We start from the raw sequence: 20,045 nt of genomic DNA on the forward strand, positions 1-20,045 counted from the left end.
GGCTCTCCTCCCCCCTCCCGGCCCCCACCCCGACCGCTATCACTCTTATAACTATTAAAAACCAATGAAAAGCTGTCACCAGGAATTCAAGGGCTTATTACAGCCCTGAACAAGCCCCGCTGCGGCCATAAACGGTGTTTACGGGCTGGTTTGGACGGCATGAAAGCGTCCCATTGTTATCCCCGTCTGGGAATTCCCTCCCTTCGAGCCCCCAGTCCACTGGCTCCCTCTCTCCATCCTCCCGCCTCAAACTCCTCGCTCCCGTTCCTCCCGGGCAGCAGGACCAGAGAGTCAAGGGCCCCTGAGGAGCGGTGGGCTGGGTTACCTGGACACCGGGGGCAGCACAGCTGAGGGATGTGAACGGGCGTGGGGCAGTGGACACTGGGGCATCGGATGCGGCTGCAGAACACGTTCCCATTCTGGAGGAGGGGAAAAAAAATAATATTATTTGTTAAGCCCTTACCATGTGCCGGGCACGGTACTAAGCACTGGGATGGATACAAGCAAATTGGGTTGGACACGGTCCCTGTCCCACGTGGGGCTCACAGTCTCAATCTTCATTTTACAGATGAGGTAACTGAGGCCCAGAGAAATGAAGTGACTTGCCCAAGGTCACACTGCAGACAAGTGGCAGAGCCAGGATTAGAATCCATGACCACCTGACTCCCGGGCCCGTGATCTATCCACTACACCATGCTGATTCTTGGGAAAGTGATACAGCAGCAACATTCGTTTATTGATTCAATCCTGTTTATTGAGTGCTTACTCTGTGCAGAGCACTGTACTAAGCACTTGTGGAGGTGAAGAAGAGGGAGCGTCTGTGGAAACATGCAGCGGTGAAATCCAACTTAGGCCAGGTGAGTATTTTTTTTTAAATGGTATTTGTTAAGTGCTTACTATGTGCGAGGCACTACTGGGATAGATACAAGCTAACCAGGTTGGATACAGTCCCTGACCCACATGGGGCTCACAGACTTCATTCCCATTTTATAGGTGAGGGAACTGAGGCCCAGAGACGTGAAGTGACTTGCCCAGGTCACACAGCAGACAAGTGGAGGAGCCGGGATTAGAACCCAGGTCCTTCTGACTCCCAGGCTCTGTCCACTAGGCCATGCTGCTCCTCTGAGACTTGAGCCACACAAGGGCCTCATCCATATAGCCTCCTTCTCCAGTCTCCGCACCCACCAGCACTGATGCCTATAGCTAGTCTCAGAGGGTTTCTGGCCTGCGCAGTGACCTCAGGTCAAACACATCATGACAGGACAAGCATGTTGATTCTCAGAGCCCCTACAAGCAGATCCCATGGACACTGAGCTCAGAAAGACTAGGATCTTTACTCATCCATTTCTCATATCTTGAGCCTGCATAATTTTTTCATTTGTTTCCATTTCTGAGCACATGGGCTGGGCCTTATTCACACTGACCAGTGAGACTCAGAGCAAAGAAGAGGGAAAAGGAGAGGGTGGGAAAGTCAGCGCTTAGAACAGTGCTTAACACATAGTAAGCACTTAATAAATGCCATCTTTCTTATTATTCGAGTTCTGTACCTCTGAGCAAAGGCAGTTTACACAGTAAACCAACCCATAAGGCTCCAGGTAAGGGTGCCATCTCTCTCCTGCCCGGTACTTCTTGTCTTGAAATACACAGTACGTCTCCGAGGCTGTGGAAAGGAGACAGAGTGAGGATGTTAGATAATAACAATAATTACTGTGGTACTTGTTAAGTGCTTACTCTGTGTTAAGCCCTGGGGGGGGGGGGGGTACAATACAAGCAGATCATGATCCCTGACCCACAGTCCAAGGAAAACAGGTAACGAGTCTGCATTTTGCAGATGAGAAAACTGAGGAACAAAAAAGTTAGGCGACTTTTCCCAAGGCCACACAGAGCCGGTATTCCAACTCAGGTCTCCTGACTTGCAGGCCCATGCTCTTTCCTCTAGACCACACTATCTCCCTAAGATGGAATACTAGAGGCTTTGGAAAGTTTGGTCGTGCATGGTGATGTGCGTAGTAGGGTGGGAGGCATGGGAAGTGGGGGAATGAGAGGTTTGCCCAGGCCTGGAAAGTGCCCCTCCTGGGGAATCCAAACTCCACGCCCCAGCCAACAGGGACAAATAGAGCAACTCGGAAAAAACAGTCACGAGACTGTCCAAATACTATTCAGTCCACAAGTTGGGCCCCACCCTCCCTTCCAAGCCATGCCTTCCCCGCCCTCCTCTAGCCCCATCTCCTAGTAGTCCCCGTGACATCGGAAAATCCCAGCATCCTTTACAACAGATGCTCTCAGTGTTCCTCTCACCTCCGCGTAAACCAAAGTAATGGAGGGCAGAGGGAGGAGTTGAGGCAGAAAGGAATCACCATTTCTATATAGAACCATTGTCTAATTCTTTTAACTCCAGCTGTTGCCTGATTTGTATTGGGCTCTGGGTAAGGGGGAAGAAGGGTGTTCATTTTCACAGCTGCTCTTCAACTAATAATAATAACAATAATGGTAATGATAATTGTGGTTTTAAGTGCTCACTCTGTGCCAAGCTCTGTATTAAGCACTGGGGTAGATGCAATATCATCAGGTTGGATATAGTCCTTGCCTCATTTGGGGTTCACAGTCTAAGTAGAAGGAAACTGAGGCCCAGAGAAGCCAAATGACTTGCTCAAGGTCACACAGCAGGCAAGTGGCAGAGCCAGGATTAAAACCCAGGTCCTCTGACTCCCAAGCCCAGGCTCTATCCACTAGGCCGTGCTGCTTCTATCCATTCTGCATGAGGGATCCTCCAAAACAGCCTGGCCCCGCTCCATCAGGCCTGACCTCAAGGATCACCTCAATTCTCCAGCATCTTTAGCCTTGCTATTTCCCCCGCCTCCCTCAGGATTTCTAATGTTCTACACCACACAATAAAGCAGCTCATCTAGCCACATAATGCATCTGGATAATTGGTAAAGCACTGGAGTTCACCACCTCCAAAAACACCCTTTGTGATTTGCCTAGGATTGAACACAGAAAAGATTATTGGGTTCAAATTTCCATAGAGGGGCAGGAGGATCAGGATCACCCTGGGTCTTTTGCTCCACCATCCTCTCTTCCCAGACCCAATCTCAAGGTCTTCAGTGAAAGTCTCAACCACCAGCAGAGGCAGAATTGCAAATCAATGTAGTAAAAGTGGAGAATGCTGGGGAGGCGGCAAAATGAGTAGTCATCTGGAGGTCGAGACATGGGTTTGAGTTTTGCATCTTCCACCGATTTGCTGAGTGAACCCCCCACCCCAACCCATGCAAAACCCTTTCCTGCGCTATGCCTTGGTATCCCCACCTGTAAAGTAATCCATGTGGTTTTCACAGAAATGTGAAGAGAGATCAGTTGGTAGATGTGATTGCGTAGGGGCTGAGGTGGTACAAAAGAGCTGAAATGATAGTTAGAAGGATGGAACCTGGGGAGAAGAGAGAGTAACTGGGAATAGCTTTCTGGAGGAGGAGGAGTTTCATAAGGACTTTGAAGACAGGGGAAAGCTGAGGTCTGGCAGATTTGAAGGTGGAGGGAATTCCCGGCAGGACAGAAAAAGACACAGGAAGAAGGTGAGATGGGAGAAATAGAAAGTGTGCTAGTAGAGAGAGTCTTAAAGCTAATGGTCAGGAGTTTCAGGAATGTCTGATTGATACAGTGGAGAGTATATAACCACTAAAGATTTTTGAGGAGCGGGTAGGCAGGACCCAAACGACACTTTAGAAAGATGATCCGAGCAGCAGAGAGCAGTGCAAACTGATGAGGGGAATCTGGAGGCAAAGGGAACAATGAAGAGGTTGATTCAGTAGTCAAGCAGGGATCGGACAAGTGCCCGAACCGGGGAGGTGCCCATTTTGGATGGAGAAAAGAGGCGACTCTGGGAAATGGTATCGGCAGGATTGAGCGACAGACCTAATGTGAGAGTTGAAAGAGAATGAAGAATCAAGGACAGTGGCATGTATTTCAGAGACATGGAGGAGGGTAGTGTGATCAAACCAAGATGGGAAAGTTGGATGGAGGAGAGAGCTTGGGAGGGAAGATGAGAGTTCAGTGTTGGACGTATTGAATTTGAGGGGGTGGCAGGGCAACCATGTCCTGCAGGCAAGAGGAAATGCAAGATTGCTAAATCTTGCCAGTTTTTCCTCTACAACATTTCTCCTCCACCCAAACCACCGCCAACCTGATCTAAGCTCTGATAATGTCATGGTTAGTCCATTGTGTTAACTTCTCCGCTAGTCTCCTAGCTTCAATCACACTATGCAGGGATCATTTTTCTGAAGCAGTACCCAGCCCACAGTTCTACACTCCTGAGACACCTCCAACGGTTATACATGTCCCTCCTCATCAAGCAGAAACTCCTCACGTTCACTTCAAGATTCCACTAACTTTCTCCATGTTATATATAGAAAGCATAAGCCTCTTGTGGAGAGGGAGCATGTCTCTTCTTTCTGTTGTTCTTCCTCAAGTGTTTAGTGCAGTTCACAACATACCAATCCTTCTAAATATTGATTTTATATTTAAATTTTATACCATAAAAAAAAGAGTGAGGACCAGCGAGGTCTGCACACATCTAACTGGCCTTAAGAAGGCCTGATACACACACCTCCAAGACCACATAGAAGCAGGGCCTGACTGGACTCTACCTCTCCCTTTCTTTCTTTCTTTGATAGTGCTTCTTATGCGTTTACTAAGTGACAAACATTGTTCTAAGTGCTGGGATAGATACAAGTGAATTAGTTTGGACAGAGTCCCAGTCCCTGCCCCGCATGGTACTGACAATCTAAGTAAGAGAGAGAACAGAAGAAAGGCATGGGAAAGTTACGTGGCTTGCCCAAGGTCACTCAGCAAACATTTGGAAGAGCCGGGATTAAAACCCAGGTCTTCTGACTCCCAGGTCCATTGTCTTTCCAGTAGGTCATGCTGTTTTACGATGGTTCTGAAATCCCGTTTTCTCAAGAGGTCGTCCTTGATGAATGGCTCATCTCCTCCCCCTATTTCCCCACTTTTGGTCACTTCAGCACTTCCACATCACCTGGGCCTTTGGACAACTCACACCCTCCCTCCCCTATCCAGAATTTACATACAACATCTTTATACTCCTGCTCCCCTTTCTCAGAAATTTATTCTAGCCTCTGTCATCTCCACTAGATTGTAGGCTCCTTGAGGGCAGGCAACACGTCTATCATAATAATTATGGCATTCATTAAGCGCTTATCGTGTGCCAAGCACTGTTGTAAACGCTGGGGTAGATACAAGGTAATCAGGTTGGACACAGTCCCTGTCCCTCATGAGGCTGAAAATCTTAACCCCTATTTTACAGATGAGGTAACTGAAGCCCAGAGAAGTGAAGTGACTTACCCAAGGTCACAGAGCAGACACGTGGCGGAGCCGGGATTAGGACCCATGTCCAAGCCCGTGCTGTTGCTTTTTGTATACTCTCAAGCACTTAGTATGGTGCTCTCAACAGGTAAGCGCTCAGTAAATACTGTTGATTGATGTATCTTTTCTCAGAGCCTTATTTTTAGCCCTCTGGGACTTTGGCCAAGCTATGACTCCCTTGGGCAAGAGACCTCTAGAGCTGGATTCTAGCTATCCCCTTGGGAAGAGACTACATAGTCTCCCAACTCCACCTGATGGGTAGCTCACTGATGAAAAAATCATCTGGAAACTGGGCAGCCATAGTTTGATTAACCCAGAGGACTCCACAGAGGACAGGACGGCACCCAGGCATCACTTATTGAGTAAGGATTTCTTTCACCCACTGGCTGAAGTTCAGTCTGACTGGGGAAATCCGGTCAGATTGAGGGGGGCTGAGGGGTGGCCATCCTCAACCCTGACTCCTCTGCCCTGGTGACAGATCCCAAAGAGGAGAAAGATGGAAATGATCAAGACCATGAAAGTAGAACACTAGCAAGGCTCTCGTCCACAGCTGTCGCATCACACCTCTTCAGCTAAATGTTCCACCCCTCTTCCCTCTCTGTGTCTCCTTTGGGCCCCTCCGCCGCCCTGACTGTCTGCAGCACAATCTGCAGTCCAAATCCCTGACAATTCTGGGACACTTGAAACAAAATCGGGGCTAGCTCCATCCCAAAAGAAGAATCCAAAAAGAATGCTGTCAGTGTTTTCCACAAATCATCACCGCCAGACTCTCAAGACAAGGTCAGAGGGCCAATAGCTTCATCACAAGTCCAAAAGGAGAAGGGGAAGTTTCCACAAACTGCCTCTGACCATGTTATTATTGTACACACATCATCATCTAAATATTACAATAATATTTATCCTATTACAACACATAGTCAGTGGGAAGAGAGAGATGAATCTTTGCACAATCTAAGTAGGAGGGAGAATAGAAGAAAGGCATGGGGAAGTTAAGTGGCTTGCCCAAGGTCACTCAGCAAGCATTTGGAAGAGCCGGATTTAAAACCCAGGTCTTCTGACTCCCAGGCCCGTGGTCTTTCCTGTAGGTCATGCTGAAGAGGAGACACTGAAGCAAATGAATTCTGGGGTGGAAAAGTGTAATCCTGAAGACGAACTAAGCTTTAAAGAAATTCTGCAGGGTGGGGGGCAAGGAGTGAAGATAAAGAGAAAACAACTTGAATCTTGGCTCTGAGTCACAGCTTGAAGCAAGCAATGGGGCCCCCAGAGCAAACAAAAGAGGCTTGTGGAAAGAAAAAGAAGAGTGATTTTTTACTGGGGAGAGGTTTGTAGAATAGAAATAGGTCTGAAGGGGTCATCAGAAATGTTGGGTTCTAGAAATGTTGGGTTCGAAACACTGGCGCTTCTGCCAAGCTGCCTCACAGGACTTGATGATCTCTCCGCTCCAGAGGGGACTACCCATTTCTCACCACAACCAAAAAAACTAAGGAACCCAAGCTCCAGGTTTGCATTTATTCTTCAGAAGGGCCCATTTGGCATCAGCTCAGACTCCCGTCTTAAAGCATAACATCTTGAATGTCCCCAGTATCTCTCCTCCATTTAGCTAATACTAATTCTAATAACAATAATGATACTTTTTAAGCACTTACTATGTCCCAAGCACTGTTCTAAGGCTGTTCTAACTTAATCAGATTGGACCCAGTCCCTGTCCCCCATGGGGCTCACGGCCTTAAATCTCCACTTTACAGATGAGGCAACTGAGGCAGGGAGAAGTGAAGTGAATTGACCAAGGTCACAGAGCTGACAGGTGGCAGATCCGGGATTAGAACCCATGTCCTTCTGACTACCAGGCCTGTGCAGTATCCGTTAGGCCTCGTTGCTTCAGGCTGAAAGGGCTTTCTAGGTACAGCTGACCCCCAAAGCTCAAGGGGCTGGTTATTCGGGTCGATGAACTGGGCCTCCTTCCTTGTTTCTTCTCCTCCTGCTTCCATCCTCTTGGTCATGAACCTGCTTCTTAGTGAACAGAGCAGGTGCCGGGGCAGGAAAAGGGCAGAGGAGATTCAAACTGGGCAGCTTTGCTCCCTGTCCAAAATTGGAAGGTGAAACTTTGGCTAAACTGAGGCTTGGGGATTAAGTGTGTATTTTAGTAGGCTGGGCTCTCTCTGGCCCCTTCACCTTAGATCATTGAACATAGACTTTATTCTTGTTGGTTATCATACCACCCCTGAAAAACAAGTGGGAGGAGAATCCAAATGACCACCAAAGTAGCAACAGGTGGTCTGCTCACAGTTCATGGCTGAGCCCCAGTGGCCCCAGATTTCCCCCTGTCCCGAGCACTCTAGGTAGGAAGGGAGGATTTGTTTTAAGATGAAGGAGTTGAACCTCGACCAAAACCACACAGAAAGATAGAGATGGATCTGGGACCGAGCCCAGGTCTCTCGCCTCCCAGCCCAATCTTCTTTCCTTTAGCCCCCAGGGGCATTTCAGTAAGACGGAGAAAGGCAAACCTGAAAGGGAATCTTCCATTTTCACACAATGCGACTTGCTTCTGCCCCTCGTCTCCTTCTTGGTCATGAGTTTCTAGGGTTGGATCTTTTAGGTTTATTGTATATGGGCTTAGGCTTCTGCCTTTATGTTTGATATTTCTGAGGTAATTCGGGTTCCATCCTTGCACCGTAAACTCCTCGAGGGCAAAAACTGACTGGTTCTTCCTCTGTCATGTCCCTCACCCCCCCTCCCACACACATACATCACAGAGTGGGCTCTGCCCTCTGGAGACCCCCTAATTACCTGTGATGACTGATCCTCAGATGGGGCTCAGTCTTCCTGAAAGATCTGTCTATGATGCCCCAGGTTGATTTGGTAGGAGAATCCATGATCCTCTTCCCTGGAATCATTTTATCCAAACCCAATCTACAGAGTGTTTTCCATCTGCCTGGCTGTATCTCTGACACTCCCATCACACTCTCCTATCTCCCAAAGTGGGACTGGACATAATAATGTTGGTATTTGTAAAGCGCTTACTATGTACAGGGCACTGTTCTAAGCGCTGGGGTAGACACAGGGTAATCAGATTGTCTCATGCGAGGCTCACAGTCTTCATTCCCATTTTACAGATGAGGTAACTGAGGCACAGAGAAGTTAAGTGACTTGCCCACAGTCACACAGCTGACAAGTGGCGGAGCTGGGATCTGAAGCCTTCAGATTTAACAATAATAACGGTGGTATTTGTTAAGCGCTTACTACGTGTCAGGAATTGTACGCAGTGCTGGGGTACTTACAAGCTAATCAGTCCCTGTCCCACATGGGGTTCCCAGTGGTAACTCCCATTTTACAGATGAGGTAACAGAGACACAGAGAAGTTGAATGACTTGCCCGAGATCACACAGCAGGCAAGTGGCAGAGTCGGTATTAGAACCCAGTACCTTCTGACTCCCAGGCCCGGGCTCTATCCACTAGGCCACACTGCTTCTCAAATGGTGTCCATCTTCCCTCTTCCACTCAATCTCCGCTCTCTACCCTGTTAACTTACTCCACCTACCAAGTCCAAATTGGAATGTTGGGAGGGGAGGGGATTTGGGGAAGGAAGATGGAGATGGGATAACGGACAACGGGAACATCGGACCGATATCAGCAACAAGAGCTCCCCAGACCCTGGTCTTACCCCAAGCAAACATGGCCCTTCTTGGCCCCCAAACACTGTCCTTTGCTGGAGGGAGGCTTTGCCAGGTTTGGCCAATTCACTCAGAATTACATAATTTGATATTTCTAACAATTCCAGTCCACAGCCTCCTTTTGATCAATAGTTCATTACCTAAGTTGGAGCTGCCAAACCCATCTCCTTTGTCCCGTATTTGCATGACTATTACGTCCTGCATGTTACGCTCCTTTGAACTTCAAAAGAGCTTCCTGGCTTCCTTGTCTACAATTTTAACTCCAACACATAATGGAGTTACAGAAAGGCCTTTTCCCCTACTAGAGGGCCTTAAACCTCCCTCTGACACTGGACAGTAACAATCCTTTAAATAAGCAACAAATGGCTCATTCATCCATTGCAAGGCACCTAAAATCCTCCGGCAGGTTTCTTTGGCTCCTTGAATCAGTCTCCCTCATTGTCAGAGCTGCTGTCTATGGAGCGTTAACTACCTCCTCCCTGTTTACCTAAGGAATGCACAGGAACTAAAATACCAAACAGTGGGATTTACTGAGTGCTTGCTGGGTGCAGAGCGCTGTACTGAGTACTTGGGAGAGTACAGTGCAGCAGAGAAGAAGCTTGGGGAGAAGCAGTGTGGCCTAGTGGATACATCGCGGACCTGGAAGTCAGAAGGACCTGGGTTCAAATCCCGGCTCCTCTACTTGTCTGCTGTGTGACCTTGGGCAAGTCACTTCACTTCTCTGGGCCTCAATTACCTCATCTGTAAAATGGGGATTAAGACTGTGAGCCCACTGTGGGACAAGGACTGTGTCCCACCCAATTGGCTTGAATCCCCAGGACTTAGTACAGTGCCTGGCGCAGAGTAAGAGCTTAACAAATATCAGTTATCAGAGTTGGTAGACATGTCCCCTGCCCACCAGGAGCTTACAGCCTAGAGGAAGAGTTGACAATCGCCTCTTCCCTTCCCTTGCCCCACTAAACTGAACCCCTTGGGGCTTGAGAATGACACAGCATTCCAGGATCACGATTATTATCTTCAGTATTATCGTATTACTTGTTAAGCATTCACTTAGATACAAATAATACAAGATACAAGTAGATAGGGTAAATACAAGTTTATCAGGCTGGACACAGTCCTTGACCCCCTTGGGGTTCAGTCTAAATAGGAGGGAGGACAGTATTTATTCCCACTTCACAGGAGAGGAAACTGAGGCTCAGAGAAGTTAAGCGACTTGCCCAAGGTCACACAGCAGGCGGAAGCAGCGTGGCCTAGTGGAAGAAGTATAGGCCTGGAATTCAGAGGTCCTGGATTCTAATCCTGGCTCTACCAAATGCTTGCTGTGTGATCTTGGGCAAGTCACTTAGCTTCTCCACGCCTCAGTTCTCCTGTTCTCCCTCCTACTTAGACTGTGAGACCCATGTGGGACAGGGACTGTGTCCAACCTAATTCACTTGTATCTAGCCCAGCTCTTTGAACAGTGTTTGACACATAGTAAGCCCTTAACAAATGTCATTAAAAAAAAATTAGCAGAGGCAAGATTAGAATCCAGGTCCTCCTACTCCCAGGCCCATGGTCTTTCCACTAGGCAACATTGCTTCTCATCAACCTCCTCCTCCCTCCATCAGGAGGCTGCCCCTCTCAGGTCTACCTTCCAAGCAGAGTCCCTGTCCCAAGGAAATCTGCATCCTCACCGAACCCTGAAAATGAGGTGGGGCCCTCAAGTCCCAGGGCAGGAGCCTGGAAGAAACAAGGTCAAGTTGCACTGAAATCCAAGCTGCAGTTGGCAAGCGAGACCCCAGAGCAACATGGGAAATGGGATCTTTGACACTGCCTGGGACAAGTCTCCAAATGGGATAGAAAACTTCCCTCAGCTCCACCTGGGTCAGTGGGTATGACATCTGGCGTGTCGTCCAGCTAACTTGATGAGGGAGGGCTTAGATTGGCAGTGTGCAGACAGTTATTTTTCCTGGGATCGTATACTCTCTTGGGGATCTCCTGATTGGCTTGAGAGCCTCCCACTTCATAACTTCTGCCCTAGTGCCCCGGGAGGAGGTGGGGGCTGGATTCCCCCATGCTCACCAAACTGGGACAGCCCTGGGGTAGCCGGACAGAGCAGGGGTTATAAAGCCTAAAATGCTAATTGGTTCATTCATTCATTCGACTGTATTTATTGAGCACTGACTGTGTGCAAAGTACTGTCCTGAGCGATGGTCAATCGGGCCAACGTTGCTATAGCAGGACTGCTGGACTGGGCTCCCAGGTGGGAAAAATGGGTTTGGGACTCCAAAGTGGCAAGTCCTGGCCCCATGGCACATTCCCCCTTCAATGCAAGGTGAGGTTTGGCCTTGATGCTACTGCTTGGGTCAGGCCTGGGCCCAATCTAGAAATTTCTCTGGGAAAATCCTCTTCCAACACTATGCCTGATCCACATGGACAAGTCAAAGAGAGGTGGCGGTCATCTGATGTGCCTTGAGAAAATGGGTACTCCCCTCACTGATGGGGAAGACTTCCTGGGAGAGAGGGCCACTGGTTGGCTGCCTGCGTGGAAGGGAGCGGAGCAGTAGCTGCTGGAATGCCCCTGAGGGGCCTTTCCCAAGGACAATGTGCCTGGGACAGTGGTCCCTTTTCCCCAGTGGTAAAAGCAGCCCTACTGGGGCTGAGGTGGGCTACCCAGGAGAGGGGCATTGGGTGGGGAATGCCTCATCCCTTCGGCTTCAGTCGGGGAAGGAGAGACCCTCGAGAGGAGCAAGGGACAGAAGAGAGAAGGGAACTTGGCAGATGAGAGGGAGGCAGACGGTCAGAGATTTCTCTCTTCTCTCTCTGTCCCATTTATTCTTCTGCCCACCCCTCCCCCACCAAACAAATTCCACGTTCATCTTCCTCAGCCCACCGTCTATCATGGATGCCCACAAAAGCAACGAAAGCAAGCAAAGTCTTCCCCCTCACCCCTCCCGGCTCCGAGCTTAGGGGGACGACGAGCTTCATGTCGGCAAAGCAATGAGATGAATGTGTAAGTGACGGGTTTCATGTGCCGTCTCGGCTCCTAACGAGAATATTTTCATAGTTCCTCTCGTGAATAAGCTCAGTGGAGCAGAGAATGCTTCTTTTGGACCCCGTCCACCCGCTGCCTCTTTTGATGCCCCCAGTGCTGGCCTGAGGAGCACAGCGCTGGCCTTTGGCTCCGGGGTGCTTCCCTTCGACAGCCCGAGAGTCCGTGGCAGGTGTCAACGCTCTGGGGGCAACGGGCCACCCGACAAGAGGCAAAAACACACGTCTCGGAAGGCTGACATCACAGTGAGCCACAGAGGGGGCGTCAGTGGCATCTCGAAATCTCTCTTAATTGTTTCTTCCTGCCTCTCTTGTCTTCCTCCCAACGTGTTAGCACATCATACGGATCACTGACTTTCTAGAAATATTCCCCAGCTTTGTTTGTGCGTTCCTTTCGATAAATGGCATAAAGTTTGCCAACGGTTCCTGTCATCTCAGTTGCCTCAAAGGATAATACATCTGAACCCAGTTCATGGGAAGGTTTTTTGGGGATGAGGCCACCTGGCTCTATTCCCCCCCACAGACCCCAATCTCTCCCTCCCCTGTTTAAGGTTTTCACAAACTGACAGCCCTCTGCCGAGGAGGCTGAAGCTCAGGAAAAGCTCCAGGTCAATAGTCAGATGCTTTGGGAATTGTATAAAGTGAAATGGGGCTCTTGAAGTTAAGAGACAGGAAAGGAAAATGGCAAAAGTGACGTTTTCAAGATGAAGTGAAAACTATATTCTACAGAGGAAAGCAACCCAGAATTTTGTTCAACCTGATGAAAAACAAGCTGAAATTCTGGAAACTCACATGGGACCCAGCAAAAGGTTTCTTTTCCTTGCCCATGTTTGGGTTAAATTTGGAATAAGAAGGGTAGATGCTCATGAAGAACATGAAACCACAGAGACCAAAGGCTATCAACAGGGACAGACCAATGGTCCATCCAGCTCAGGATTCTGTTTCTGACGAGAGCAAATCAATGCTTAGAAGAACCACGTGATTGTTGCCCAACTAAAAATCCATCCACATGGAGGATAAACCTCCTACCATCCCTTTCCCCTCTAGTAACCCAATATGGATCCCTTGCCCGAACAATTACCCAACCCCTTCTTGACCTGAGAGACAAGACTCAAACCGAGCCCCAGAACCATACTCGGTTTTTTCCAAGTGACTTACGTTTCACTTGCTCCAATGCGCTGCCATCGATGAAGAGGAGAAAGAGCAAACAGGAAAAGACGAACCTGACGTCTTCTATCTTCCAGTGCCTCCTCATCTTGGCCGAATGGAAGAGCAAGCCCAAGCGGTCGGAGGACAGAGTTTGGCGTCTGTAGGGAAGAAAACAGAAAGAGACTTGAGACAGCTCCTATGGATCCTCCCAACCTAAATGCCTCAGACCCAGAAAAGGCTAGAAATACACCCATGGCACATGGAACACTCCAGGAAAACACAACTCTGGCAACTTTCTCTCTGAAAACCGTCCTCAGAGAAAGAAAGGAAAGGAGAGAGAAAGAGAGGAAGTCAGAAAATATTGGGTTTTTTGTTTAGTTTTGATTTTTTTAATGGTATTTCTCAAATGCTTAACTGTCTGCCAAGCTCTGGGTAGATACGAGAGAATCGGGTTGGATACATTTCCTGTCCCACAGTATTAATTCCCATTTCACAGATGAGGTAACTGAAGTCCAGAGAAGTTAAATAACTTGCGCAAGGTCACACTGCAGACAAGTGGCAGAACCGGGATTAGAACCCGGATCCTCTGACTCCCAGGCCCGTGCTCTTTCCACTAAGCCAAGCTGCTTTTGTTCCCTTCCAGTTCCGGGATTCAACCCTTCCAGTCCATGAGCAGACAAGAAAGAAAATCCATCTAGTCCTCCTTCCCCAGGGAGGCAAGAGTAGGTTCTTGGGGAGATTTTCTTTGACAGAAGCAGACACAGATCGAAAGGCCGGGAGTTGAAGCACCCCTGTTTTTGGCCACAAGGAAACAGAAATAGGGACAGATACAACACTCTTGTGATTTGTCAGATGAGGGCTCAGTTCAGCTCTTAGACGACATTGACTATCTATCCTTTGGGAAACAGGCATAAATGTATCAATCCATTGCCCTGTACGCCTGTGTCCCAGTGCAATCCTCTCCAGGGTTGATCAACCATCTGACCGTTCACGTTGCTGTGGTTCAGGGTAATTCCCCCAACGGATCAGATGCAGATTCCCTTGGGAACTGAAACCCATCTCCTTCAGAACAATTAAGCACCTTTAAAACAGCCTTTCCTCTCTCAAGATGGATCTCTACAATGCTCCTGTCATGAGAGGAATTGTGAAATGGAGAAATGGATTGTTTCTGGAGGTGTGGAGGCTGGAGCGAAGACACAGTTAACATTGTATTATCGATACAAACACGGAGTCATTGCTCAGGAATCACACTTCATTTCCAAATCAACAATTACGAAGAAAAACTGCAGTCCTTTCCTTGCTTCCTTTAGTATGCGCTCGCTTGCCTAACTTTTAACTTCCCAGATAACTGAAAACTGACTGCGTCTCGTGTTCATCTCGGTCCCACCCCACCCGACCCAACCGAACCAAGTTTGAAAAGCAGTTAATTACAGAAGGGAAATGTCGGAAGCAGCACCTTCCACCTTCCAGGGTGGGGAGGTGGGTTCATCAACTCTGTACGCTGAACTCAACTGACCTCTCCAGAGAGCCAATGTCTCAGGGACGAGCATAAACTCAGACCACCCCAGGTTCTAAGGCCCCAGCCAAAATACCAAACATTAACAGGAACGTGTGTGTGTCGGAGGCGGGGGGGGGGGGGGGGGGGGGGGGGGGGCGGTTGGGGAGGGTTTGTCGGGGGCGTGAGGACTCAGGAAAAAAATAAAAGGTTGAACCCGGCGGGCGAGTTGAAAGGAATTTCAGGGGTCTGAAATGGATGGGAAGGAATTCAGGGGTGGAGTGGAGAGGCAGAGGGAGAGTAAGAAACAGCTCTCTTGGAAAGGGAAGCAAGTCCCAGCTTTTAATGCTCTCAGTGTCAAGGGAACAATTCTCTGGGAGTCAGCCGTTCCAAGCTTTCCTGAGAGAATTGAGCTTCTGGGATCTTGCCTCTGGAACCAAGGAGGAATAAATGATATCAGGAATGACTAGTGCTATCAAGCGGGCTTTGTAATATCCCTCGGCCAGCAACGGCCTCTTCACAGGACCTGAGCCAAGCGGGAGGGAAGAGTCCTCAGCTTTTTTAGGTCAGCTGCTCCGATCCTCTGAGGGCTGGGAGACCCTAAGGCAAGTAAGTGACTTCACTTCTCTGGGCCTCAGACTTCTCATCTGTAAAATGGGGATTCACTATCTACTTAGACTGTGAGCCCCAAGTGGGACAGCGACGGTGTCTGACCTGACTCTCTTGTATCTACCCCATTTCCAGCGCTTAGACAGTGCTTTGCACATAGTAAGCGCTTAACAAATACCATTATTATTATTTGGTACAGTGCTTGGCACATAGTAGGCGCTCAAATCCCACAGTTATCATTATTATTAATTATTATTACAGTGGAGCGTCACTTGGAACTGGGACTGTGTCCAGTCTGCGGAGCTTTGATCTACTCCTGCTCCTAGCACAGTGCTTGGCACATAGAAAGCACTTAACAAGGACCACAATTCCTATGGGAACCTCTCTAGTTGCCCTGGGTCTTGGGATGCCTGGGGCCAGGAAGGAAACCAGTCATACCTGAGCTGGATTTAGAGATCTCTGGAAGGAGAGGTCAAAGAGACCTATTTCCCCAAGCACTTCCAAGAGAGAGGTAGAGTTCTTCTGTCAGGTTGGAGTCAGGTTTGTCACCTTCCCTGTCAAAGCTTTCAGGGGTTTATGAAACCAAAGTTTGTTCTATAAATCATGCACGTAGGCATGCACCCACCACAATGCACACACAAATTAAGGATGGAACTTTCTCAGCATTTCTCCGTTTACTACCACTGAGCAAAGGATAACAAGTAGCACCATAATTGGAGCTGGCAAGAAAAACTGAGAAAAATTCTGCTTTCCTTGGGCCCCATTTGATGTTTCGAGCATAACTGGAGAACAATTAACCTCTTTTGGAGTTCCTGGAGCCGTGCTGGCGCGATAGGGAGAGTTCTGAAACGAATCACTTTCTGAATTTTCAGCATTTTGACTTCCAAGATGCAGAAATCTGCCTCGCTTACAGTGTGAATTTCAGTGCAGCACTACAAATGAAGACTAGCAGAGGTTTTTTCCTAACTCTTTCCTCTCCCTCTCACCCACCACAGCCCCCCTCCACCCCCCACTAGTTTATTTTTTGCCTCTCTAATTTCTCTTTGGGTTTCCAAACCTTGTCAGTATTGCAGCAGTAAATATAAGCAAGCATCACTCACCAAACACGCCGACTTTTACTCTCACAGGGAGCCAAACTGCCCTTAATTTTTCAAATTATACTTTGACCCAGTTAACTGGAGTTATTTCAACATTAACTCTCTGTCTGCTTTTCTTTGAGCCTTACTCTGGCTGCTTTATGGGTCGGTTAGAAACTTCCCGATTTTAAACGTTCCTGTCGGATTGATGACAAAACGAGAAGCACGGATCCATCCTGAACAAGTCACTTTTCTGAGGGCATTTTAAGAAGTCGAGTGGCAGAATAAGAAAGGGATCCCAGTCCCCTGTATTTAGGGAAGGAGGTGAAGTACCGAAAGATGAGCGAGCCAGGCTCTGACTGCCACGCGCTGCTTTGAGCATTCTAGCTCAGAAGGCGTCCCGACCGAATGTCACCCACTTATTTGGGAAAACTTTCTCTGGGATAGACCGCGTCCACAACATCCATCCCGAAAAAAAATGAGAAGGACGAAGAGGCAGCGTGGCTTAGTGGAAAGTCCATGGTCTTGGGAGTCAGAGGACATGGGTTCTAATCCCGGCCCCGCCACTTTCATTCACTCGTATTTATTGAGCGCCTGCTGTGTGCAGCGCACTGTACTAAGCGCTTGGAAAGTACAATACGGCCATAAAATGAGACAATTCCTGCCCACCACGGGCTGAAAGTCTAAACGGGGGAGACAGACATCAAAACAAGCTAACAGGCATCAATATAAATAAATAGAATTATATCTGCTGCATGACCCTGGGCAAACCACTTCACTTTTCTGGGCCTCAATTCCCGCAACTGTAAAATGGGGAATAAGACTGTGAGCCCCACATGCGACAATCTGATTACCTTATATCTACGTGAGCGCTTAGAACAGTGTTTGGCACATAGTAAGCCCTTAACAAATTCCGTTATTGTTATTATTATTATTATTATTAATAAGGACGGGTAGTGCCTGGCTGGCTCACTTTGCCCTTTCCTCTTAGACCAGTCTGGGGACAAATTAAACAATATTGATTATGCCCAGGACAGAAAATGAGGCGATCTCCCCGTCCCAGGGCTTCTCTTGAAGTCAAAAATGAAGCAGGGGGCTTGCTGAAAAACGAAGGCGAGACCCCCACCTTTGGCCGTAGCTTCGGCTCTAAACTCCATCCCTGTCTCAGTCCCAGATCTGGGATAAGGGAAGGGCAGTCAGGGCGTTTTACCTGGGGCCGGGAAGATGGACAGGTATCCCAGGAGTCCAGACATTCCTCCCTTCCCCGGTTACAGCGGCATCATCCATGGGCAGGACCGGTCTCTCCGGAGTGCGGAGCTCGGGCCTCGTCCGGCCTTTTTCTGCGTGCCCGCCGCCCACCCAGAGCAGGAGAATGCCACTCCTGGGAAATCCCCTCGGCTTCAAGCCCTGCCCCCTGGTTTCCCAAAGGCCCTCCCTATCCTCCCCTCCCCAGGCTCTCTTCCAGCCCCGGGGAGAGCCACTCACGGCCCCTCCTCTCCCGGGGTGAGCATTCGGGGGCTGGTGTGCGTGGCTCAGTGGAAAGAGCCCGGGCTGGGGAGTCAGAGGTCGTGGGTTCTAATCCCGGCTCCGCCGCTTGCCAGCAGGGTGACCTTGGGAAAGTCACTTCACTTCTCTGGGCCTCAGTTCCCTCATCTGTAAAATGGGGATGAAGATTGTGAGCCCCACGTGGGGCAACCTGATGACCTTGTATCTCACCCACTGCTTAGAGCAGTGCTTGGCACCTAGTAAGCACTTAACAAATACCAACATTATTATCAGTGTTATTATTACCGAGGCAAGCTGGGTAACCTGATGACCTTGTATCTCTCCCAGTGCTTAGAACAGTGCTTGGCACCTAGTAAGCACTTAACAAATACCAACATTATTATCAGTGTTATTATTACCGAGGCAAGCTGGGCAACCTGATGACCTTGTATCTCTCCCAGTGCTTAGAACAGTGCTTGGCACCTAGTAAGCGCTGAACAAATGCCAACATTATTATTACTATTGTTACCGAGGTAAGCCGGGCAACCCGATGACCTTGTATCTCCCCTAGCGCTTAGAACAGTGCTTGGCACCTAGTAAGTGCTGAACAAATACCAACATTATTATTATTACCGAGGTGGGCATGGCAAGCCGGGTGGGCGCTCCCTCCTGCTCAGAGTGTGAGCCCCATTAATTATTAATTCATTCAATGGTATTGAGGGAGCGCTGACTGTGTGCAGAGCACTGTCCTAAGCGCTGGGGATGTACAATGGGGCAGCGGAGAGAGACGACCCCTGCCCAACAACGGGCTCCGAGGCCTAAAAGCCCGGGACTTGATTGCCTTGCCCACCCCCCGACACACACGTGAGGCGCTCAGTACAGTGCCCGGCCCATTAGTGAGCGTTTCAGGGCGCTGCAGGTCAGCACCGCCCAGGCGGCGGCGGGGCAGGGAGGGCGGCAGGGTCGCGAGTTCGAATCCCCCGGTGTCCTCCGGCTGCAGCCAGGCCTTGACCCCAAGTGGCGGGGGGGGGGGCGCCGAGAGACCTTAGGCGGAGGGGGGGCTCACCGAGGAGGCGCCCCGAGAGACCCCAGGCGACGGGGGGGGGGAGGGCGAGCGCCGAGAGACCCAAGGCGGCGGGCCGAGAGACCCAAGGCGGCGGGAGCTCACTGGGGCACTCCAAGAGACCCCAGGCGGCGGGGGGTGGGGGGCGAGAGACCCCAGGCGGCGGTGGCGGTGGGGCGCGCTCCGAGAGACCCTAGGCAGCGGGCTGAGAAACCCAAGGCGGCGGGAGCTCAGTGTGGCACTCCGACAGACCCCAGGGGGTGGGGGGCGAGAGACCCCAGGCGGCGGTGGTGGTGGGGCGCGCTCCGAGAGACCTTAGGCGGCGGGCCGAGAGACCCAAGGCGGCGGGAGCTCAGTGTGGCGCTCCGAGAGACCCCAGGCGGCGAGGGGGCGAGAGACCCCAGGCGGCGGGGGGGGGGTGCGCCGAGAGACTCTAGGCATCGGGAGGGCGCCCCGAGAGACCGTAGGCGGCGGGCCGAAAGACCCCAGGCGGCGGGAGCTCAGTGTGGCGCTCCGAGAGACCCCAGGCGGCGGGGGGGCGCCGAAAGACCGCAGGCGGCGGGTCCCCGTCCCCCTGGTCCCCTCCGGCCGCTGTCGGCCATTCATTCAACAGTATTTATTGAGCGCCTACCATGTGCAGAGCACTGGACTAAGCGCTTGGAATGGACAATTTGAGAGAGGGCCGGAGGGGGCTCGGATTCCTGGGACCCCCAGCAGGACACTGCCCCGCTCCCCCCCTCCCATCCCCCCCCCCCCACCTCGACTCCCACGCCCCATCCCCCCGACCCCCCCATCCTCCTACCGGCCCGGGCCCGCCGCTCCAAACCCGGCTTATCGCCGGCCCCGCCGGGCTTCCCGATCCCGATCCCGGTCCCGATCCCGATCCCGGTCCCGGTCCCGGTCCTCCTCTGTCCCGCGGCTTCGGCCTTCTGGCCATTTCTGCCGGGGAGGCGGCCAGGGGGGCGGGGAAGGGCCGGGAATTCAAATCAGCCGTCCTGGGAATACCTGCCGGACGCGCGCGGGGGGGGGGGGGAAATTGGGAAAGGGGGGAAAACTTGGGAAGGGGAAGGATCTCCCTGCCAGTCGGGGCC

The 20,045-nt window shown here is 50.4% G+C and overlaps 1 protein-coding gene across 2 annotated transcripts in view; it reads right to left on the reverse strand.

The window, feature by feature from the left end:
• Positions 1-19,837, reverse strand: part of CHRDL1 (chordin like 1) — a 77,541-nt gene extending 57,704 nt beyond the window's left edge. Inside the window, exons 1-4 of one of the 2 annotated variants that reach the window (XM_007666516.3) lie at positions 19,757-19,837; positions 13,236-13,384; positions 1,548-1,660; positions 326-419 (exon numbers count right to left, since the gene is read on the reverse strand). In XM_007666516.3, coding sequence (XP_007664706.1) covers positions 326-419; positions 1,548-1,660; positions 13,236-13,332 — 304 coding nt within the window. In that variant the 5' untranslated portion in view covers positions 13,333-13,384; positions 19,757-19,837. Of the gene's footprint in view, positions 1-325; positions 420-1,547; positions 1,661-13,235; positions 13,385-17,616; positions 17,766-19,756 lie in introns of those variants that run through there. The other variant, XM_007666510.3, reaches the window with a different exon arrangement.
• Between the last annotated feature and the right edge of the window lie 208 nt (positions 19,838-20,045).

Source organism: Ornithorhynchus anatinus, chromosome 6 (genome assembly GCF_004115215.2).
Source record: "Ornithorhynchus anatinus isolate Pmale09 chromosome 6, mOrnAna1.pri.v4, whole genome shotgun sequence".
Lineage (NCBI taxonomy): Eukaryota > Metazoa > Chordata > Mammalia > Monotremata > Ornithorhynchidae > Ornithorhynchus > Ornithorhynchus anatinus.